A 22,709-nucleotide genomic window follows, 5' to 3' on the forward strand; every position below is an offset into this window, starting at 1 on the left:
GAAAGTCAGGTGGATGGTAAAAAGTCTAGGTATTAAGGTTTTCTAGTCTAGATCCTGGAAAGCTTACCCAGTATTACAATTCTTCGGATTCCAGATCTCCAATCATCGCCACGTCCTCTTCATCATCCTCATCCTTCTCAACTCTAGGCATGGTCTCGTCGACCTGGGCCGCCGCGCCAATCGCCGCGACACCGCCAGCCGCGATGCCAGCCGCGACCACATTCTCTACGCCGTCGTCGTAGCGAGGCTGCTGTTCCTGGCCGAGTAAGGGTTGCTCCGACGAGGACTCCTCGGAGGCAGAAGCCGTGCCAGCATCGTCGCTGGTACCCTCATCCTTGCGGCCGATGATGACGTTGCCAGCGACGAGCATGGCGGCACCGAGCCACCAGAGCGGGGGCAGGGACTCGGCGAAGATGGCGAAGCCCAGGACCGCCGTGATGACGAAGTTGGCCGACGTGTTCATGATGGACACCTGCGTCGTGGAGCTGCCGCGCGCCAGGGCTTTGGTGAAGAGCGTCCACATCTGCAAGGAAGGGGAGAAGCCATGTTAGTACAGCCTAAATGAAAGGGGGACCTGGGGAATAAATCACTTACGACGCCGTTGAAGACTAGATTCAAGCCGAAGAAGGCCTGGTGGTTGCGATTCTTGTCAGTACTACGCTCCATGAAAGGATATCCGGATATCCGAAACCACAATTTGGTTAGGCAGAAGAAGTCTTACAGCGCGGACAACGTATTCAATGGGCTGTTCCAGGTCGCTCAGACCCAGCACGCCCGAGACGGCCTCAGCAATCTGAGTGGTGAGATTGTTGGTCGTTCTGTAGTACATGTAAGCTTCTTTTCGGTCACACAGTAACATGGCGTCTCGGAGAATAGAACAGGAAGCTGCCGTCTAGATGTAACAAAACACATTGTCCAACGGCAGACATCATAAGCTAGCCAACCGCGCGTATACGAAGACTTAATAGGACCATATGGACCAAGAAATCAGGCATGACCATGCGCGCAACGGAAGCTCAAAAGTGGCCGGTGAACTACTGACACATCTGGTTGCGATGCGATGCATCTAACTGCCGGCACCAAGCTCATGGGGGATAGAAGCTTGCATGGCGAACCAAGTGAACACACAAAGAACGTACAGTTTAGCAAAAACGCCATTGAAAGCAGCGCAGGCGCCGCTGGCGATAGCGAGCACAATCCATTGATTTCGACTCGCCCATGATGCTGGACCAGCGGTGGTGGTCGGCGGGTCTCTCACACTCTCGGTGGACGGGCGGGCAGCAGCAGCGCCGCCGGCATCGTTGCTCATCTTTTGATTGGTCGATACAGCAGCACCCTGACGTCGCCTGGCTGTGGTAGTGGCAGCAGAAACAGAAGTTGATGGAGGGAGAAGGTCAGACTTCGGCTCGTCCGGGTGCATGAGAGGCTGCTGCCGGGCGGCCGGCTTCTTACGAGGCGCCATAGCGTTGGGTGCGCGTGGTTGGGATAGGCTATGGAGTACTCCGTATTTAGGTTAGTAATCCGTAACCTGCTTTCAGGTTGGAGGTTGCCGCAGTTGATGGACGTCTTCTGTTGGCTGTGTGTTTCAACCTCTGGCTAGGTTGCTTCTGATTTCGTCAGAGTTGGTAATTTGAAGGCTAGCCCATTTTACAGGTCCGTTTCAAATCATACAGGCACCCCTCACCCACCTAAAATCAACCCCTGTGCGCAACATTGATGATGCCCCTGTCATTGCATCGGAAGCAACCAGATCTCGGTATTATAGAATCACAAATTGACTTACATCAATTATTTCATCTCCGCTAGAGTTGTTGTAGATGCAATATGGGGTCTGCGTGCTTGTCAATTGACATACGATCTGTTCTTTTAAGGAAGTCCAGTCCCTTCTGGCGACGTACTGTTTTGCAACTACAAAAACAGACCCGGCCAAGGTCAACACCGTTTGCGTCTACAACTCGGCAAATGAACCCGTCGGTTTTCATGGGTTCTATACCCTCATGCGAACGATGTATGCCAAGGAATACGAATGTGTTCGATCGAGTGAGAACGGAAGATGTCCCATTGCCAACACGCTGCGGCCTGCCTTGACATAAGGAACTCTCTATTTGCCTCACTTTCCCAAAAAGGGGCCAAACCCATCCCGAGCAACGATACATCACAGCTATCCATAATAACAGTCCTCAATTTTCATGAAAGTAAAGAGTTATTTATTACCAAGCACCTGTGTAGAAGCAACAGGATCGATCCACTGCAAATGCCGACTCCGCCAGAGCAGAATGGGTTTGGTACCGACATGGGTTTTTCTCCTCTCGTCTTGATAGGTCCTCAAAGTAAGTCATCTGGTAATCATTCAGACGGAAGTAGCATGCAAGCCTCACAGAGCGTTGTCCCCATTAGCATGAAAGACGAAAGCATATCTTGTCCATTAATTTTCCTGGGAGCGGAAGCACTGATCATCTACTGCCTCATAGAAGAAAATAGATCTCATACTTCTCAAAATTTATAACTACATCTGCATTGACTCGTTCAGTAGATATTCGTGGCCGAGAAAGATCTCTGGTTATCGAGCTATATATTCAATTACAATTTGACTTGTCTACACACACATGCACACTCCCGCATTATGTATATTAATGTCTGAGTGGCAGAACCGACTGGGGCAAGTGCGCATGGACAACGGCCTCTACTGTCTACTCTATCTTACGAACAACTTCAAGAGGTGACTATACCTTTGCAACTCCAGGCGAACGTCGACCACGTACGAGCTGAGCGAAGCGCATACATCCCAGAAAGAAACTGTGTTGTACATGACTAGACGGTCGCCAGCAACATCTGATCTGGCCTAGTTGAGTATGCTGCCCACGGTAAACAGCACAAGGCCAGTCCAAAGGTAGATGTTCCCCCATGATTCAATAGTCATGACTGCAACATATCCTGCGGAAAAACAACTCAGGCATACGATGTACGTAAGTCCGATGTTCATTTCCAAAGCAACTCACTAGGGGGGCTGAAGGGAGTTTATGCGACCAATGGGTATGAAGAATCCGTGCCCCAGAGCTCACCAACCACCATCTGGCCGCGTATGCGGTCACGCAGGATCTCAATTAGTATACAGGTTGCGTTGGGCAGCATATCTCGCACGAGCCCAGAAGCCAAAGAGGCACTGTGTCGGCCACGGGCACTTTCGAAGTGTAAACCAATGACGTGGATAGCATCACTGGGAGTAGCATGACCAGATGATATTCCTTAGCTAGCACGCACTTGAAGAATGTGATACGCATTACTAAATTGGCAAATCCGCTCAAGTTATGGTCAGGCCAATAACCTGTATCCCGTGGATTCGCTCTATAAACCACCTAGCAGTCCCCATCTGTGACATGCTGTTGTCCAAAGCACAATTGTGAAGCTTTGGTGTCAATCTTATCGTTGCCCCAAATCCCAAAAACAAAAGCAGTATACACTCATGACCCCGAAAAAACGCCGTTCCATGCTGTCAATAGTTCTGTCTCTTCTCCTCCTTCGTCATATGATCCCCTTTCTAGTCGCTGCAACTAGACCCGCGTTGGTCTCCACCTAGGTGCCCGTGGGCTTAGCAGTGCAGGACACAATCTTGACCTTGTCGGCCGAGACGACTTGACCACCGCTGTCCATCTTGAAGGTGACGTTCTTCAGCTGGAAAGTCCAAACTTCGTCGCAGAATCGGTAGGTATCGAGGCTTCCCTAAATAGCAAGGAAACGCGCATTAGTATTCGGGCGCTCATATGAAAGGCACAGACATGCTAGGAAGAATTGCTGGAATGGAGAATGAGAGACGCTTCTGCGACAGGTCACCGTACCTTAAAACTGAGCCGCGCCCGGACCTGGTTCTGCAGCACTTCGGCGATGGCACGATCGAAGTTCGCCAGAATCTTCATCGCAAGCTGAGGGTCGATTCGAGTTTCCATGATAAGGTCGTCGAGAGCGTCCGTCAGCGCAGCACCGACACTACGAATTGGGGACATCCTGTATTAGCCTCTCAAAGATCAAGCAGTGAATAGGATGCCCAGTCGCATGCGTCATACCTGCTTTGACGATAGAGCTCGTAGAAGCTCTGCTTGTCGGTAGCCATCGTCGGTGATCTGAAGATATTCAATGGCAACGGCGGCGGCGGGCGGGTAAAATGATGATGGAAGTGATGAAGTTGCGCCGTTTAAATAGTTCCGGAAACAGGATGCGTCGAGGGTCGTTGAGGCTTGGTGGAGCCGATTGAGTCAGCAGTGCTGTGGCAGTGCTGGAATGCTGGAGTAAGGAGGTGGTGGTGGTGTCCCAGTGGCTGGGAAGTGTACCGTAGGTGGGGAGATGCTTAAAGTGTGGGATGGGGGTGGTTGCCTGGGAAAAAGCACTTAACACGTGCATCCGCGGAATCTCGCGTTGGAACGCGCTTCTGAGATCGCGCTAACCTGAAGCTATGGCATCATCACTTTGACAAAGGACTCGAATTGACGAGGTACCCTTGGGACCCTGGAATTTACGCCCGGAATTTACTACGTCTCTGCGCTCGGCGACGTACAGAAACATTTTCTATAAAACGTAATGGGCAGAAATCCATCGTCAAAATCAAATTCTGTCGCATCATTCTCAACACTCCCCAAGGGCACCTTCATCGCCACCATCCATTGAAGGTCACAGCTAGCCCAATATGGCGGCCACGTCTACTTTCGGCGACGAGCACATGCTCACCGAAGAAAAGAAGGCAAGAGCTGAGAACACTCGAGCAGAGGCGAAAAGACTGGCCCAGATTCGCAACAAGCGCAAGAAGTCGCAAATATCACCACAGGAGCGTGCTGCCCGGGCAAAGGAGCTTGATGAGCTCCTGCGCAAGAGCAAGATCTTCAGTGATATCCTGACCAAAAAGACTAAGGCTCTTGGCCGCGTCGGGCGCGACTTCGATAACCAAGCCCTTGCCGAAGCTGGCCTAGAACTCAAGCCGCAACCCAAGATTATGACCGGTGGCACGATGCGCGACTACCAGCTCGAAGGCTTGACCTGGATGTATGAGATATGCTTGCAGGGGCTCAGCGGTATTCTGGCTGACGAGATGGGTCTTGGTTGGTATTGCCATTATCAAGCCCGCATGCGTTTTACTAATGAGGCAAAACACAGGAAAAACGATTCAGACGATCTCGCTCGTAGCCTTGCTTCGTGAGCAGGAGAAATACTTTGGCCCGCATCTTATAATTGCACCATTGAGTACTTTATCGAATTGGAGGAACGAATTCGAAAAGTGGACGCCTTCCATTCCGTTCGTCATGTACCATGGCACACCTGAGGACCGCCAAGCAATCTTCAAAAATAAAATTTGGAAGCATTATGCAAAGGGCAGGCCGACGGAGAGGTTTCCGGTCGTTTGTACCAGTTATGAGATGATTTTGAAAGATCGAGCGGCCTTATCAAAGATTGATTGGGCATTCATCGTGGTGGTAAGCATGTCCTGCTGCATAAGATCCATCAAAAGCTTGCTAATCATTGTCGCTTTAGGATGAGGGCCACAGGATGAAGAATGCGGACTCCAAGCTATTCAGGGAGCTGATGCAATTCAAATCAGCGACCCGACTCCTTATTACCGGCACACCTCTCCAGAACAACCTTAAAGAGCTATGGTCACTTCTTCACTTCCTCATGCCCCAGACCTTTCTGGATTGGGAAGCATTCGAGGATTGGTTTGACTTCAGTGACCTTCAGAACGAAGAGGGCACCGAGCAATTTATCGAAGACAAGAACAACCAAGATCTGGTGAAGAAGATCCACAACGTCTTGCAGCCTCTTCTGCTGAGAAGGATCAAGGCAGATGTCGCGAGTTACTTACCCAAGAAACGAGAATATGTGCTGTATGCTCCAATGACGAAGGAGCAGACCGACCTGTACAATGTCATTAGCGATCGAGGTACCGATACAAGAGCCTACCTGGAAAACAAGGTGGTTGAGAGTCTGGCAGGGAGTGTGACTGGTACCCCATCTGCCTCTACTCGGTCGAGTCGTCAATCGTCTCGGGCTGGTAGTACTCGCCCGTCGGACTCCGGAGGCTCGCCCAATAATGCTTTCTCTATGATGATGGGCAAGAAGACTGGTACGCGATCTCAAGCTAAAGCGGAAGAATCGGGCGTGGCCACTCCTTCGAGGACACCAGGAAAGCGAAAGGCAGCCCCGACAAAAGAAACGCCTCCTGCGAAAAGTACTAAGTCGAGCAGACAGTCAACGCCAGCTTCGATTGGTACAGGCCGAGGAAGGGGACGTCCTCGTAAAAACGTCCAGACTTATAAGGTTCCAGATGATTCGGACGACGACGATCTTGATGACGCTGCGTTCGAAGCAAAGCTGGCTGCCGAGATGGAAGCGGCCGCGTTGACAGATGAGGAGTTCCCGCTAGACGAAGAGGAAACGGCGAGAGCCGCCACGTTGGAACTTGCTAGTAAGTTGACTTACCGTGACGATTGTCCCTCGTTTAATACTTACTTTTTTTTTTTTTTTTTGAAATGCAAATCGCCGACAAGAAGCTTGGCAATTCCTTGATGCAGCTACGACTCGTGTGCAACAGCCCACATAACTTCTACAACCCATGGGCGTTTGATGAGAACACGCCTGTTGACGAAAGCATTGTGACATCTTCGGGCAAAATGCTCCTGCTGGATCGCTTGCTCCCCGAACTGTTTAGACGGGGACACAAGGTGTTGATCTTTTCCCAGTTCAAGACCCAACTGGACATATTGCACGACTATTGCAATGATCTACGGGAGTGGAAAGTATGCCGGATCGATGGTGGCGTGAAACAGGAGGACCGGCAAGAGCAGATCAAGAACTTCAATGAGGACCCTGACTTCAAAGTATTTCTGCTTTCCACGAGGGCTGGTGGGCAGGGTATTAACCTTGCGAGCGCCGATACCGTCATCCTATTTGACAGGCAAGTACTAGGCAGCCACCGACCATAACGCATCCTACTAACACTTCTTTCAAAGCGATTGGAACCCTCAGCAAGACTTGCAAGCCCAGGACAGATGTCACCGCATCGGCCAGACCCGGCCTGTGGTTGTCTACCGTCTGGCCACGAAAGGAACTGTTGAAGAAGAGTTGCTTATGAGTGCCGATGCGAAGCGCAGACTCGAAAAGCTTGTGATTCGCAAGGGCGGCTTCAAGTCCATGGGCCAGAAACTCGACCAGAACGAGCTTCTAGACAAGGAGACGCTGCGAGCTCTCTTGTTGAAGGAGGGCGAGGTATACCAACACTCTGGTAACGATCGCATCTTCAGCGACGAGGATTTAGAAGTGTTGTGTGATCGGTATGTTCGCTCTGAGCTGACTGTTATTTTGTGTGCGTAACTAACACAAACCTCAGGAGTGATACGGCTTACGATCGCGCGGCGAGTGGTGCCGGCAACTCTGAGGGCTTCCAGGTTGTTGACACAGCTGCGGATGGAATTAAGCAGATCAAGACTAAGGAGCTGTGATCTGGTTACTGCTAACGTGCCAACGATAGGGGAGATAATGTACACATGGAGGCTCACGGGCTGGGTATATATGCCAGCAGGCGTTGATCAGGATTTGTATGTAGCATGCCTGCGTTTGTATTGTAGAGCTGCTTGGATTGCGCCTTCGATAGGCTTCTGTATGTAATGTATTTTGCCCAAATAGGGGTGCTTTTGGTCTGTATGAGTAATAACAGCGATTTCTGGCTGCATTCGTCCCTCTTCTGAAGACAAAGAGTGGTGGGACCCTTTCATGTTGTTTGCCATTACTGCAGGCAACGTTGGACGTAGTCAGACTTGAAAGGAACTTATGACAAAAGGCGCTTCACAATGATATTGAGATGTAGCGTATATCCTACGAAGCGTCTAATTGATGGACTGCCCTCAATCATTTCTGTCTCCTACGATTGATGCATGCTTCGCTTGTACTCTACTTCTCCATGCATACGCCAGAACATACTAGCTTGCCTTCACACACGTTATTCGACTCATTTCGTCAGCTGCATGCAGTCCTCGCTGCCCAGCTCTATGAACATATATTATAACATTCTAATCAGAGAACAGATATTATCGTAGCCAGGGACACGATGGACGACAAGGTTCAAAAGGTTTTAGACGATTTAGATAGGCGCAACAAGGAAAACGAAAGGACGAAGCAAGAGAGGCTACAAGAATGGGAAGAAGTAAAGGGGCAGAGCCGGGAATGGCGAGAACGAATAGAGCGAGACGTTTGGGATCTCGAAGCCTGGACCAACGACAGATGGGCCCGTCAGACTTTTGGCGGCCTCTACACAGCCGAGTTCTTCCCCGAACCCGACACGACCGAGTATCAGGGAGAGGAGGACCCTGCCAAACGGACGTCCCCTTCCGCGTCCCGCCAACAAACAAAAGATGTCACAAAGGAGAAACAGGCCGAGAAACAGACCAAGAAACAAACCAAGAAACAGGCCAAGAAACAGGCCAAAAAACCGACCAAGAAACAGGCCAGGAAGGATCATGGCCTCGGCGATGTCTACCACCCGCCTATGCCACATCGTCGTCCGTACTTCGCCTGGATTGACAAGCCCACCTGGCGAGTCGACAGCCGGCAACTTCTCTCCCAACTGCACCAGTCGTGGTCGCCATGGTACTCGTCCCTCGACACGGGCAGCCCGGCGCTCAACGGCCTGCACCTCGCCGGGGCGCTGGCCCTCCTCGTCTACTACCGGCGCGGCGTCCGGTCCGTCCTGAAGACGAGCGCGCAGCTGCTGTACGTGGTGCTGTGGCTCGTGGCGGTCCTGGTCTCGGAGGCGGAGCGGCTGGTGGTCGACGCCCTCTCCCGCGTCGTCGGTCTCGTCGCCGGCCTGCTCTACCGCGTGGCGCGGGGCTATGTCGTCCTCCCAATAGCGCGCTGGCTCGGGCGCATGCTCCGCGATATTGTCCACGGGGTCGCCGCCGCCGTGGCGGTATCATGGCTCGTGTACGCGACGTGGCTGGTGCTGCGGCGGATCGTGTCCGTCTACCTCGCGGGCGCGGCCGCCTTGGTCGGGGGCGTGTGGGCGCTCCAGGCGTACGTCGTGGGGCCCATAGCGCGCCCCGTGAGCGAGCGGGTCGGGCCCCGGGTGTACTGGGTCGCCGTCGCCATCTTCGCCATCTGGGCCGCGTACGGGGCTATGTGGACGGCGAGCCGAACGGGGAGCCTATGGTGGTGGTTTACTGCTGCTTCCACCCACTCTGAGACTCCGCCCCTCTCGTTCTCGGAGATGTCCAAACTGGACCCGGAGCTGGACCTCGGGCACGTCGTCGTGCGAACGGTCCGGGACGCCCTCGGGGCCCACATCGACGAGAGGCTCTTTGCGTTCTTTGGCGCGGGCCAGTGGGAGAAGCGGTTCATGGACTGGTTCGTGGATCGGGGGTACGTGCTCAGACCTTGCCAATACCCGGGTTGCGTGATTCCGGATGCAGAGTGGTGAGTTGGACACCAGTTTAGCTATCTATTTGCGTGTGTTTGTGTTTTAATAATGTTTCTAGGCCCCCCGCGTCCGGTTCAAACCATGATCTTGCCGTAATATACTTGTAATGTGTTGGTTGCTTTGTGGTACCAACATGTTGAGTCGATTTGCTCTGTTCGCGTTCCCGTTGCCTGTTGCAGAGTACGTCCTTGGAGCCTGATGATCTAAACCGTCATCTGAATGACCCCTTTAGTCGAGTTTCATCTTCCGGCAGTAAACTGGGGGAGAAGGGGAGACAGCTGATACGTTGTGCTCCTGACGTATTGTGTCGATACTGACATGGTTGGCAAAGCGTGACGTGTCAGCTTGGAAATTCAGCAGCCGCCGTCGACAAGCATATTGGCCTCGACACATATCGTATTTGTGTGTTCATTTCTCGTAAGAATCGTATAATCCACCCACTCCCTTCTTCCAATCCTCAACCTCATAGGCGTTGCGTCTTCCTCACCTTCTCCTCTATTCGCGCTCCTCCTCAAAACTCCATCTCCTCGTCGCTATCCTCAAACTCCCCTCTTCCTCCGCCGTATCTACCTCCTCTCCCCACCGTTCGCCTCCTCGTCGCGCCTCGTCGCCTCCGCGCTGGCACCGAGCTTGCGCACGCCGTCGACGACGCCCAGGACGAACCCGCGGCTCTCGGCCAGCTCCATGGCGCCTACGCCCCGGAGCACGACGACGCCGCCGCCGCCCTCGAGGGACTGCGTGCTGCCGCGCATCTTGGCGGCGCGGACCTCCTGGAGGTCGCGCAGCAGGGACCGGACCTCCGCCTGCGCCGGCACGTCGTCGGCGGCGTGGGCCAGCAGGGCCTCGGCGAGCTCGAGCCAGTGGTAGGGCAGGTAGCCCGCGGGCGCGTCGGCGGTGCAGGACGGCAAGAAGGGCGGGGCGAGGCGCGGGTCGTCGCCCGGCTTGGGCGCCTCCCGCGTGCTGCGGATGTTTTCTTGGAAGGGGCGGGCGCGGCCCGTCCGGCCGTCGGCGCGGGTCGGGGGCGGCGGCGGCGGCGAAAAGGCCTGCGGGTCGACGTTGGTCTCGTGGTGGATGATGTCGGCGAGCGAGGCCGGGTGCAGCCAGGCCGGCGGGACGATGTTGGCACGGCGTTGCTTTTTGAGGAGCAGGGCTAGCCAGAGGGGCATCTGCGCGCGGTGCGGCGGGCGGAGCGCGGGGGTGTCGCCCTGCAGTTGGGTGGTCTCGGTCTCAGTTTGCGATCTTCATACATATAGCGGCATCGTGATCGGAGGGCAAGGTCGGATGGTGGGGTAAAAAGTTGGGGGATCAGGAATTGTCATACACTTAGCAATGGGATGGATTCGAGCCTTTGGCGCGGTACGATAGTGACCATTTCCATTTCGCAGAGGAAGGCAACCTCGGTGGGCACAAGTCCCTGTGGTAACGGAAGAGCCATGTCGGTACGATTGGCTGCTCTTGGTTCTTGGGTTTCGCTACGATCTTGAATCTTTGGGAGACGCGACCCAGGACGCGAAAGTGGGATGCAATGTTAATTAGTGGCCGTGCACTCCCCCGAGGCTTATGGAGGGGTCCCCGTAGCTACCTACCTATGTACTTAGTAGCTATTCAACGACCTACTTTGTAGCTCTCTCCCACTCACTTAACCATGCAACTGGGATGAACCATGCCAATTGATTCACTTTTACTCATGTATTGATACTCAAGTCTTGATGCAGGATACGAGCTGGTATTGCCTCGAAACATTCGTTGTTGGGAGCCATGGGCAGGTGCCCATGAGTTCTTTTCTCCTCTATATGTACAGATAGCAATCCACCTTTACGAGTGCCGAGGCTTGTTTAATCAAGTCTAATCTCTAGGTACAGGTGTAGTTGGACTATGAAGACAAGGTCAATGGTATTCCCGTCCTATCCTCACACAGGCCTTTATTTGCCTGATACTCTTGAGCAATGAATTCCTTCCTGCCCATTAAGCGAAAATGCGGATCGGCGTCGAGAGCGTGGCCGGGTTGTTGAACCGCAGATCGATGTTGAGGCCGGAGATCTGGTTGATCTCGTCCTCGGTGAGATCGAAGGAGCAGCAGTCCAGGTTCTGCTTCAAGCGGTCCACGTTGTTCGACTTGGGGATGACGATGACGTTTCGCTGGGTGCACCAGCGCAGCAGGACCTGGCCGGGGGACTTGCCGTGCTTCTCGGCGATGCTCTTGACCACATCGGTCTCGAAGAGCGGCTTGGCGCTCTTGGCCTTCTCGTGGTCCATCTCGAGGAAGCTGAGAGGACCGAAGGTGGAGTAGCCCGTGACCTGGATGTTGTTGTCCTGCGCCAGCTTGACCAGGTCGGGCTGGGTGAGGTAGGGGTGGTGCTCAATCTGCAGCACAGACGGGGGGATCTTGGCGTAGGACAGCAGATCGGTGATGAGCTGGGCACTGAAGTTGGAGATACCAATTGACTTGACGGTTCCGTTGTGGACCAGCTCCTCCATAGCACCCCACGTCTCGCTCACCGGGACCGGGTCCAGCGGGGTAACCTTGGTCTGCTCCTTGTCGGTCCAGAAGCAGGGCCAGCGCATTTCCTCGAAGGGGATGAACTTCAACGAGATGGGGAAGTGGATCAAGAACAGGTCCAGGTAGCCCAATCCCCAGGCCTCGTTTTCCAGCTTGGCCATTTGCAGAGCATTCTCCCGCTGTTGTTGCGGAAAGGGGCGGGGTTAGCATGGGTTGGACGCAGCAATACGAGACGTGCTAGTCAAGTCGGAGACCAGAGGAATTCCCACCTTCTTGTAGTTGCACCATAGCTTCGATGTGATGAAGAGGTCTTCTCGCTTCACAAGACCGTCCTTGATAGCTCTTTGGACACCCTGGCCGGCTTCGGCACTGTTGGTGTAGTCCCAGGCACCATCGAAGTGTCTGTATCCGCATTTGATAGCATCGTAAACGGTATCAGCGCAAGACTCGCGAGGGACCTTCCAGAGACCAAAGCCCACGATAGGCATTTGCTAGAGGCGCCGTTTGTGAGCACTCAATAACGTACCTAAGGACGACTTAAAAAGGCATCATTGGTTAGGTGTACTTACATGGCCGGAAGCCAGCTTGAGTGAGGGAACTGCCATCTTGCTTGCCGAAGTTGCGATTTTGCGAATAGAGCTGAGCATGTAGTTGATGAATGGGTTGGCGGGAAAAAGATGAGAATCAGAAGAAGAAGAAAAGAGACGAAACTGAAATGGCCTCGGGATTAAATCAAGTACATATTGCTCCGACGACGGCAAGTTGCGGCTGCTACAGGACTCTTGTGTTGATTCTACTGGCGCGCGAGTATCGTTTCATGACACGATTCCATGACGTTGGGACGACTCAATCCCGCTACTGGTGGGGTTTTGCGGGGGTTGGTGCCGCTCAAGGGGGGGTAGCAGGGTTTTGATAGTATCTGAGAGATATATACTATTTATCCATCGCACGCTAGCGGCCGGTTAAATAGGTTTTACACGCTATTGGCGTTTGACAATGTCTTGAAGATTGAGTAATAATAGGCGCTCGATATACAAGTACGATGAGATCTCTTGGCCAGGTACACAAATGCTGCGGGGTTCGGCGTTCGTAACATATCAAGTGCCCAACAAAGGTGGGATAATAACAATATCACCTACATCCCTTGCTGGGTTGGGTTAAATTAATGCAGCACCCTGACCACTCAGTCGGTATTCATCGCCTTCTGGTGGGCAGCTGGCTTTTTTCGGAGCGCGCCCGCGTCTCGGTAGTGATAGCGATTGAGGTGTTGGCTGAATTGGGAAGCTCTCACATCCCAAGAAAGATAAGTGTCGCTGCTTGCTTGGTGCTATTGGCTGTATCCAGATCACCTCATCGACACCCAGCGAAACGTGCCTGCTGTCGAGTTATCTTGAGCCACTCAAGGTGTAAAGATGAGGGGTGTTGTTGGATTCGGTCTGCTGGGGCGCAATGATGCGACTCCTTAAAGAACTCCTGATTTGACGCCGTTACGTCGCGAAAAGAAACTTAGACCTAGATACTAATATACCATATCAGTTGCTCATTGCCAACAAAACTTATCTCGTTTGTTTATGAGTAAAGGATGCGGCATTACGTGAAACCGTTCCGCGAATAATGGACGAGAAAACACTCCAACCTACCCCGGCTGCCGGAGTTGGCGATAAGGCCGACCGCCCCAAAATTGCGCGCCGGACATCATCAAAGGACTTGGATGAAACGTATGAGTTGTATCAGCAGCAGGAAATATCGCAGGGTGTTGGCATTCTGGAAGCGCGCCGGGTTTTGCGCAAGATCGACTGGCACATCCTGCCCTTGCTGATGGGCACCTACATGCTTCAGTTTCTTGACAAGTCCAGCATCAACTTCGCCGTCGTCTTCGGCCTGAAGAAGGGGGCCAATCTCCAGAACCAGGACTATGCGTGGCTATCCTCCATCTTCTACTTCGGTTTGCTCAACTCTACTCCCGGTCATGATATTGGGCCCATTGACTGACTTTCGCGACTTGTAAAGGTTACCTGTTCGCCCAATACCCGGCAGGCTATCTTCTCCAACGTCTCCCCACAGCGAAGTTCATTGGCTCAACGATTATTGGTAGAATGCCTCTATTTCTCCCCTGTATCCCCCAGAATACCTCTGATAATGCGAGTTCTGACGTGACATGCCAGTCTGGGGCGTCCTCCTGATTACCACTCCAGCATGTACCAACTTCGCCGGTATCGCCGCCAACCGCTTCCTGCTGGGCGTCTCCGAGGCCGTCGTCAACCCGGGCTTCGTCCTGGTCATGTCCATGTGGTACCGGGGCACCGAGCAGCCGCTGCGCCTCGTGACGTACTACAGCATGAACGGCGCGGCGGGCATCTTCGGCGGCCTGCTCGGCTACGCCATCGGCCACATCACCTCGGGCGCCCTACCCGGGCAGTGGATGTACATCTTCCTCATCTTCGGCGCCGTCAGCCTGGCCTGGGGTGTCGTGTTCCTGGCGTTCATGCCGGACCTGCCGTCGCGCGCCCGCTTCCTCGCGCCGCCCGAGCGGGTCGTCGCCGTCGAGCGGGTCGCGGCGAACCGCCAGGGGGTCAAGAATCACCACTTCAAGGCGTACCAGATGTGGCAGTGCCTTCGGGACCCTAAGACTTGGATCCTCTTCGTCATGTCGATCGCGGCCCAGATCCCGAATGCGTCGCAATCGAGCGTGGGTCATACTTGCAACCCAAGCTGGATGGGCCTTCAGGCTGACCACATGACAGTTTCAATCCATCATACTGGAGACCTTCGGTTTCGACGCATTAGAGACCCAGTATATGCAGATACCTGGCAGTGTCATCCAAGTCGTCTCGCTTCTGTTAGGAGGCTGGGTCTCGTCCCGCTGGCCGAACATGCGCTGCGCCATGATGTTTACCGGCAACCTAGCATGTGTAATCTGCGGTACGTTATTGTTACCCCTATCCTGAGGAAGCTCAGGGCTTGACAAACATTCTTAATAAAGGTGCCGTCCTCGTTGGTCTCGACCCAGGGCCAGATGGCACGCATAACAAATGGGGCCGGCTTATCGCCCTCTGGCTCTGCTCGCTGCAGTCAGTCGGCTTCAGTCTTAGTCTCACTATGGTCAGCAGCAACGTAGCAGGCTACACTAAGAAGCAACTAACTGGCGCCTTTGTCTTCGTCGGGTACTGCGTGGGAAACATCATCGGACCGCAGACCTTCATCGAGAAAGAAGCCCCTTTATACACCTCTGCATATATCGCGTAAGTAACCAGACGAGACGACCCCGGATGGGATTACTTGATCTTGTGGCTTTACAACTAATCTCTACCTCTGCCACCAAGCGTTCTGACTGGATACTCGATTAAGACGATCATGGTCGCCGTTTTATATTTTTATATGTGGACTATCAACAAGAAGCGTGATAGAGAAGCCATGGAAGCAGGGCAGCTTCCCGAAGAACAGGAGAAGCAGGCGGTTGAACTTGGGATGCAGGACGCCACAGAATTGGATAACAAGGGCTTCCGGTACAGCTTGTAGGAAGCCGGGGATTCGGGTAGCAACAAGAAAGAATATATTTGCTGGACATCTGTTTTGGATAGTTGCAGTATTCATGCTGCAACCTACCAGTCTAAACATGTGTTTTATTTTTACACTTGTATGCTATACCTCTACTTCCTTTAAGCCTCCGAGTCTATTAAAAGTAGACATCTTTATATATAGTATTCAATAATTAGGCCCAGTAGCTAGTACGTTCCGACTATCTGTAACTGACTCGCCTAGTACGAATAAACTTGTCTGCTGCAGGCTAATAATTCAAGCATAAGAGAGTCTCGTAGTCAGTGAAGTATACCGCCCCCTTTTTATTATGGGAAACAGGAAAAAGGGGCAGGGGTATCCGGTCGGTCCTCGCCATCGATGAGTATAGTAAGACGAAACTGCCTAGGGGGTTAAATACGCAGTACTCACAAAAATATCATGGATGCAGAAAACGACTTCTCGGGTTTTCTACTGGTTCGATTCTTGTGATCATGTCGTCGTGCGGCGCAGCTCGTGCCTTTTACCAAAAGCGGTAAAGGGCTAAAACATGAGCCGTAGACTATAGTAATTCGCTATTAATAGATGTCTATACGCGCTTGAGATACTCCACAAATATGAGGTTATAGTAAGGGTAGATCATCGAGCATCAACATTATATACAGGTCGTTGTATCACACACAGTCAAGCGATAGCCCAGAGCATAGATCCGGTAAATTCAAGTTACTCAAGCGCTTGATTTAAATCCTCCCCAAACATCACGTCCGGTATCACCAGCGTCCCCGCCCCCGGCGCCGGCAGCAGCCCGATCTGCTGCTGGCACCAGACGATGGCCTCGCGCCCCTCGGGGATCTGGCAGACGGGCGTGGCCTCGAGGATGCGCGAGAGCTCCCGGATGAGCTCCTGGGCGACGCTGCCCATGGCCCAGCAGCCGCCGGCGGCCTGGTGGTCCTCCTCCTTGCGGAACATGCGGTAGAAGACGACGCCGACGTGCAGCAGGACGAAGAGGGCCATGGTGTCCATGGCGATGACCAGGTTCAGGAACTCGAGCCCCGTCGTCGTCACCAGCGACAGGCAGAAGCCCTGCGGCAGGTTCAGCGCCTCCGCCACGAAGCTCAGCTTCACCTGCGCGATGATGAGCCGGTACATGGGCACCTCGGCGCACAGGTAGCCCAGCGGCGACGCGTGCGGGGCGGCGGCGGCGTCTTCGGCGTTCCTGGAGGAGAAGTTGGTCCGGATCTGCTGGCTGACGCTGGTGAGACGCTCCATGGCGAGCCTGGTGTCGAACCCAATGAAGTCGAGAGTGAGAGGATCCTTGAGTAGTCTGTCGACGGCCGCCCGGATTTCGGACGGGCTGTTCATGGTCCACCGAATATTGGTGAGTAGGATGTTGTAGGTCTCGAGGAGGATGTCGAAAAAGGTATTGAAGCGTCGTTGTATCTTGATCTGGTGGCTGTCTAGCCCGCCGGTTGCATCGGAAGCGATTTCGCTTTTCAGCATGGACAGGTTTCGTTTCTCCACGATGATGCCGCGGTGATATAGTACGTGGGTGTTGTTGGTGGCCGACAGTATCGACAGCTGCTGGCGGAACTGGATGCTCGCGCGGTTGCTGAATCCGAGGGCGGCGCTTACATACTTGGACGAGGCGGGGCCCTGGGTCTGGTGCGCAAGGTCCGTCGCCGCGATGGCGAGTATCCCGTTCAGCAGGTAGCCCTCCCCCAACGCCGTCCGCGGAAGCTCCTCTTGCAGATAGCGCTGGTCCTCGGGGATGCCGTAGAAGCCCATCCAAGTCTTGGTGGTCCATTGGTGCATCAGCTCGAGCTCGAGCCGTCTGTCGTATAGGGGCTCCCCGGACAACGGCGGTTGGCTTGGACTGGATGGCAACCTGGGGGCGGCTGGTGCGAGACCCGGAGGGGAGCCTGATGGTGGCAGTTTCCTCACAAGCTTTTGTGTCTTCGGCTTGGGGCGAGCCGCCGAAGCTGCAGCCTGTTTCTTGAGTCGCGCCTCTTCAAGCTCTTCCGGAGTGGGATATTTGCATTCGGCCTCCCGCAATACACAATTGGTGCAAGGTGGACCTTGTTCGTCACACTAGTATCGATATTAGTCCTGTTTGTTGTTGCCTTACATACGCCCAAAAGCTGTAGATAGTTGCTGTTGGTCAAATAATACGGTGCTTATGTGCGTGGGTGTCTCTGGCCACGTCGCAGACAAAACCGACGACAGAAGAATACGAAAGGTTGTTTCGGAATACAAGTACTCGCTTACCTTGACGTGCTTCTGTTTGCAAGAGTAGCATCCGTTACGGGACTTGTGGTGACTTCGTCGTTTATGCATAATGGTACTTGCGGCGTAGCTAGACCCGGTGGAATGGACACTGGGGGTTACATATAATAATAGACTTTGCCGGGCTTGGTTTCCAAGAGGGGCAGAGGCTCGGATATAAGAGAAGTCCACGGGCGGCAGGGGCTGGAAGACGGGAACCAAAGGTGCGCAGGCCAAGCCGGACTCGCAGCTGATGCCCCTGTTGATTGGCGCCCATGGGCTACCAGCTCCACGGAAAAGTGCCCTTCCATCGCAAGCCACTTCTCCAAAAGATGAACCAACCCCTGCCTGCACCCGGGTTTCTTTACTAATGCATTCGGGACTTTTCACACGACTTCGCTGAACCTATCCTCCCAAGTTTGAAGGGGAACTTTTCCACGGCATCGGCCCTTATCCTGCTTTCTCTCCATGGTCGCACAGTTCGAAACAGGGAAAGGAGGGGGGCCAGACCAGCCTATCTTGGGGCAAGCGAGTACCTTGAGACCTCTTTTTTCCTATGCAGGTAATATGTCTCATTGTCTAGCCCTGTGGCCATGGCGTCATTTCTCGATATTGGCGCTCTCTTCTGGGCGCCAAGTGGTCAGAACGAACGCCGAAGACAGGGAAATAGGGACTGGGTCCATTGCCTCTCCCGTCCATATTAACTGACACCAAGTCCACCCTTGGAGGTATCCCGAGCTAGCCCAAGCTAACCACCCGTACTAGACACCCTCCCGTTTCCGACAGCTCCAACCCCACCTTCTCCGGGCGAACCCTTCATATGTAGTGTAAATTGCCTGCCCGGGTTTGTGGAGAAGATCTTGTTCGAGCGCTTCGACCTGTCATCGTTCGCGCTAAGGCAGAGTCAGCGAGAGATCCTGCCTTGGCGAGTCTCACCTGCCCCGTGAAAAGCGGTCGCAGGTTTAGGGCTGTAAGCAGGAAAAAGAAAAAAGAAAACCCTAGCAGTGATGATCAAGTACCTAGTCGTGTTCCCATGTCATGGCCTGTCAGATTTCTGGGTGGATACACGAGATTTTCTCGTCTCCTCTTTCGAGTAACACGCTCAATGCTGTGCACACTTTTCCCATGGGGGTCAAGTGACACCAGCACTTGTTTTCATTGCATGAGGAAGCCGTTTGGGATGCTTGGGGCGTAAGAATTTATGTTGCCTTTTGGAACACTCTAGAAGACGAATAGTTGCAAGCATGGATATCCTTTACGACCGCTGCATATCTGGCCGAGGAATAGCTAGCATCAGTGTTTTCGAGATCCGATCGACCCTCCCACATGAAATTTGGCTGCACCAGGGAAACCCAATATAATTCTTACATGTTCTTTTTATAGGGCTCATGATGAAACTCAACAAACCCACACGCCTTCTGTACTGGCTTCGCTTTACCGATAATCTGCTCGTTGTGAATCCCTTGTTTCTGCCGGGGAGCCTTAATATGAATCGGGAGAAAAAGAGATAGAAGAAAGAAGATATCGGTACCACGACGGATATATCGAGTCACTAGTTCAGGCGAATATGCACACTTCACTTTTGTACAATGCTACCAAAGCATGAGAGCAAGTGGCTAGGGGGCCCTACGTTGCAACTCCACCCCTATTTGACTGATGCCGAGCTTACGGGACGTCTCTCGCAAAGCTGTGGATGCAAAGTGCATAGAATAACGGCTCGATCCTGCTTCTAGTCAGTCGAGAATCAATATTGGTGAATAAGTTCCGTGAGACATATAAAGATGGCTTCAGTATATATTCACACACCTCATCTCTAGTCCCTCGAGACACCGTGGGATTTTCTGTTTGCCTTCGAGGCAATGAATAAAAGAGTTCGTGGGATATCGTGCATTTCGTTATCTCGTTCAGCAAACTACACAACCCTTCCAATATCACCCCTTAATGAGCAAAAGAGGGCTTGGAATGTATCGATGAGATAAAGGAAAGTACATGAGCTGTTGGTTATCAGTATTGAATGGTAAATACTAACAATGTTATGGAAAAGGGGCTAGCCCATCACTCGCATTCCGATACTTGATCATGTCTTCTCAACACAACGCCCATTCTACAGTACACATCGCTAATCAACCCGAACTACAAATTTATTACTCCCTTTTAAGGGGTTCCATCTAGTATAAGGTATCACAAGTCTATAACCGCAAGCAAGGGTATCAGTTCTTCTCGTCTGGCCCACTGGTTCCATCGTCGACAGGTTCCGACACCCCATGGACGCTGGCACTACCAGCACCGTCTTCGCGCTCCCGAAGCCCCTCCTGCTCCCTAATCCCCCTCTTGTGCCGTTCCCTCTCACCCTTCTCCTTGCGCCAGCGCACGCCGTGTTTCATGATAAGCAACAGCATCGGCGCGCCCGCAAAGGACAGGGCCCCGAGAATGAAAAAGGCCCACCCGTCGCCAATGCCGTCGATCATGGGATTGATGGCGGCGGTGGCGCCCGCGCCCACGAGGCAGCGGGTCAGGTTGTTGGCGGCGGTGGCGGCGCCGGCGTGGCCCTGGTTGACGTCGACGAGGAGGACGTTGCTGGTATTGCTGAAGCCGATGAGGCCGATGCCCAACAGGAACAACAGGACGCAGGGGACGGCGATGTGCGTCTTGTACTGCATGGCCCAGCCCCAGCCCATGAGGACGGCACTCGCGAGCGCCAGCAGCGGCAGCCCGATCTCGAGCCGCGCCTTCTCGATCGGGAACCCGGTCAGGTCCTGCTGTTTGCTGCGCTCAAAGGGCACGCCCAGCCGGCGGCAGTGCCGCTCGTAGTTCCAGTTGATGAGCCGGCCCAGCACGGCGGCGGCGAAGATGGAGCCGCCGCCCAGGGGCAGGAACATGAGCCCCACCGTCAAGTCGCTGAAGCCGTAGTTGGCGGCCAGCTGCGACGGCATGGCGGTGGCGACGGCGTAGAAGCCGGCGAAGATGATGCTGCTGTACATGAGCAGCAGGAACATCTCCTTGTCGAAGAGGATGGTCAGGCTCTTGAAGGGGTTGAGCCTCCGGACATGCAGACTATGCTTCGTCGATACGCGGGAGATGGTCGGGCGGAGAGTGAGGCCATTTTTGTTGTTGTTGCCGTTGTCGGAGTCTTGATTGGCTCGTCGGCGGCTGCGCCGGCGGTCCGCTAAGGCTTCTTTGCCCAGTTGCCATAGTGGGCGATAGGCCTTGTGCGAGCGGAGGCTGCCGTCGCCCACAATGTTGCGGCAGGTCTCGGGCATGAACAGCGCGTAGAGGACCATGAAGGCGCCAGCGAGGATCGTAAGGAACCAGAAGATCCAGCGCCAGCCCAGAAACTGCGAGATGAGACCACCGATGACGGGCCCCAAAGCCGGCGCCAGGATCGTGGGCACGGCTGCGAACCCGACATACTGGCCCCTCTCAGCGGAGGTGATAATGTCAGATACCACGGCCTGGCATAGCGCTACCGTCGTACTGGAGCCGGCTGATTGGAGCATACGCAGTACCAGTAAGGCGACGTAGTTTGGTGCCAAGGCGCATCCGATGTTGGCTCCGACGTAGATTACGAAGCAGATGAGATAAGCCGGGCGACGTCCGGTGGCATCGGCAAAGGAGCCGATAAACATGGGCGTGAGGCCTTGGAAGATCTGAACTGAACGGTTAACTTCAAATTTTCAGGTGAGATATTCGATACGTCACAACACGTACCATGTAAGTCGTCACAGTCAAGTTGATCTATTAAAACCAGTCAGCGCCAAATGCACGCAAATGCGATGATTCATTGCAGATTGCCGGGACTTACTTGTGTAATGCTGACATTGAGGTCTTTTGCTAGCATTCCGAGGGCCGGGAAGTAGATCTGGGCCGTCAAGGGCGAGAAGAAGGCACCGGCCGCCGCCCCGAGCACGATGGCCCGCTTCTGCCATGTCATGAAGATTGAGTAATTCGGCTGGACATCTTTCGAGACCGGGCGCTCACTCGGGGGCTCTCCGCTCGGTGTCGCCTCCGGAGGGCTCCCTTGATGCTGTTCTTCACTCGAGTGGTGGCCATCGCCTTGCTGCGTGGAGGTTCCGGACATGTTCATCCGGATCAAGGCGCACAACGCGGTCCAAGTATTGCATCAACCAGCTTTGGTGTACGGGAACCGGACAACTTGGGATGCACAATAGTAGGGGATGTCATCATCACTATATATATGTATCACATTTCACAATAGCCTTATTGTCCGTCGAATAAGGAAAGAGCAATTCGGTACTTCTACATTCTGCTCATTCCTCACCAGATGTGTGCGTACCTGACGATAGCCGATTCGGAGCCGACAACGGCTAACCCGCTGAGTTAGCCGATACGGTTTAATAGCCGAAAGGCGCAGAAGCATGATGGAGCCTAGCTCAGCGCCAGACCAACCATTTATTTATGGGCTTGAATGTTGCTTGATCGTTGCGACTGGGACAATTGCGGTGGTTGCAGTTGATACCACCTGCACTCTTCACTGATGAGACCGAAAACAATGTCGCCGGCTGAGTTTACGTGTAGTACAGGCCGCTATATCGCAGTGACCTCTACGACGCTAAACTCGGACCATTCTTTCTGTAGACCGTTGTGATGATAAAATGGAGTGAGTTATGGTCGATCGTGGAGACTGCAAATCAGATGGTCCGCCAAAAAATAAGACCCCGTTTCCACCTGATCGGATTTTGAGAACAAGGTCCATCCGCCCCGTAATTTAGTGATTTACGGTTCGAATTTGGAGACCCAAACATACACGGATCAAACTACAGTTTATTATGGTAGACCCAAATATGACAGTTCCGAATTGCATAGTTCCTGTCACAGGCGACGATCATGTACTTGAAAGCATGCATTGATTAATGATACATGTAGATTACAGAGACTCAATTCAATATGAAGGCTGATATAGGCAGAAGCCACAGCGCGCCCAGTGGCGCCAACGTTACACCATTAGAACAGTAAAAAGAC

At 53.5% G+C, this 22,709-nt stretch overlaps 10 protein-coding genes across 10 annotated transcripts; 4 read left to right on the forward strand and 6 right to left on the reverse strand.

Annotated features, from left to right (window-relative positions):
• Positions 1–73: 73 nt before the first annotated feature.
• PG985_004603 (uncharacterized protein) lies at positions 74–1,462 on the reverse strand (the record flags this gene model as incomplete). Its single annotated transcript, XM_066824372.1, has 4 exons — positions 74–523; positions 595–660; positions 722–818; positions 1,140–1,462. 4 exons carry the CDS (start codon positions 1,460–1,462, stop codon positions 74–76), a joined length of 936 nt encoding a protein of 311 aa, XP_066687532.1.
• A 2,111-nt stretch (positions 1,463–3,573) lies between these two features.
• Positions 3,574–4,108, reverse strand: PG985_004604 (transcription initiation factor IIA subunit 2; the record flags this gene model as incomplete). The annotated part of the gene is made up of 3 exons (XM_066824373.1): positions 3,574–3,720; positions 3,837–4,002; positions 4,062–4,108. 3 exons carry the CDS (start codon positions 4,106–4,108, stop codon positions 3,574–3,576), a joined length of 360 nt encoding a protein of 119 aa, XP_066687533.1.
• Positions 4,109–4,678: 570 nt separating this feature from the next.
• On the forward strand, positions 4,679–5,185 carry PG985_004605 (uncharacterized protein; the record flags this gene model as incomplete). Its single annotated transcript, XM_066824374.1, has 1 exon — positions 4,679–5,185. One exon carries the CDS (start codon positions 4,679–4,681, stop codon positions 5,183–5,185), a length of 507 nt encoding a protein of 168 aa, XP_066687534.1.
• Positions 5,186–5,532: 347 nt separating this feature from the next.
• Positions 5,533–7,481, forward strand: PG985_004606 (SNF2 family N-terminal domain-containing protein; the record flags this gene model as incomplete). Its single annotated transcript, XM_066824375.1, has 4 exons — positions 5,533–6,452; positions 6,575–6,860; positions 7,009–7,313; positions 7,370–7,481. 4 exons carry the CDS (start codon positions 5,533–5,535, stop codon positions 7,479–7,481), a joined length of 1,623 nt encoding a protein of 540 aa, XP_066687535.1.
• A 605-nt stretch (positions 7,482–8,086) lies between these two features.
• On the forward strand, positions 8,087–9,451 carry PG985_004607 (uncharacterized protein; the record flags this gene model as incomplete). The annotated part of the gene is made up of 1 exon (XM_066824376.1): positions 8,087–9,451. The coding sequence occupies one exon, from the start codon at positions 8,087–8,089 to the stop codon at positions 9,449–9,451; it is 1,365 nt and encodes a 454-aa protein (XP_066687536.1).
• Positions 9,452–10,023: 572 nt separating this feature from the next.
• Positions 10,024–10,886, reverse strand: PG985_004608 (DNA replication protein psf2; the record flags this gene model as incomplete). Its single annotated transcript, XM_066824377.1, has 2 exons — positions 10,024–10,656; positions 10,773–10,886. Coding segments are annotated over 2 exons (747 nt in total), but the record flags the coding sequence as incomplete, so codon positions are not given.
• Positions 10,887–11,416: 530 nt separating this feature from the next.
• On the reverse strand, positions 11,417–12,598 carry PG985_004609 (aldo/keto reductase; the record flags this gene model as incomplete). The annotated part of the gene is made up of 3 exons (XM_066824378.1): positions 11,417–12,130; positions 12,221–12,442; positions 12,521–12,598. The coding sequence occupies 3 exons, from the start codon at positions 12,596–12,598 to the stop codon at positions 11,417–11,419; spliced, it is 1,014 nt and encodes a 337-aa protein (XP_066687538.1).
• Positions 12,599–13,565: 967 nt separating this feature from the next.
• PG985_004610 (uncharacterized protein) lies at positions 13,566–15,470 on the forward strand (the record flags this gene model as incomplete). Its single annotated transcript, XM_066824379.1, has 6 exons — positions 13,566–13,896; positions 13,962–14,042; positions 14,117–14,640; positions 14,696–14,873; positions 14,935–15,193; positions 15,275–15,470. 6 exons carry the CDS (start codon positions 13,566–13,568, stop codon positions 15,468–15,470), a joined length of 1,569 nt encoding a protein of 522 aa, XP_066687539.1.
• A 720-nt stretch (positions 15,471–16,190) lies between these two features.
• PG985_004611 (uncharacterized protein) lies at positions 16,191–17,801 on the reverse strand (the record flags this gene model as incomplete). Its single annotated transcript, XM_066824380.1, has 2 exons — positions 16,191–17,542; positions 17,597–17,801. The coding sequence occupies 2 exons, from the start codon at positions 17,799–17,801 to the stop codon at positions 16,191–16,193; spliced, it is 1,557 nt and encodes a 518-aa protein (XP_066687540.1).
• A 2,138-nt stretch (positions 17,802–19,939) lies between these two features.
• PG985_004612 (MFS multidrug transporter) lies at positions 19,940–21,807 on the reverse strand (the record flags this gene model as incomplete). Its single annotated transcript, XM_066824381.1, has 3 exons — positions 19,940–21,376; positions 21,438–21,464; positions 21,532–21,807. The coding sequence occupies 3 exons, from the start codon at positions 21,805–21,807 to the stop codon at positions 19,940–19,942; spliced, it is 1,740 nt and encodes a 579-aa protein (XP_066687541.1).
• Between the last annotated feature and the right edge of the window lie 902 nt (positions 21,808–22,709).

This window comes from Apiospora marii, assembly GCF_038362585.1.
Source record: "Apiospora marii strain CBS 49790 chromosome Unknown utg000003l_segment0_segment0, whole genome shotgun sequence".
NCBI lineage: Eukaryota > Fungi > Ascomycota > Sordariomycetes > Amphisphaeriales > Apiosporaceae > Apiospora > Apiospora marii.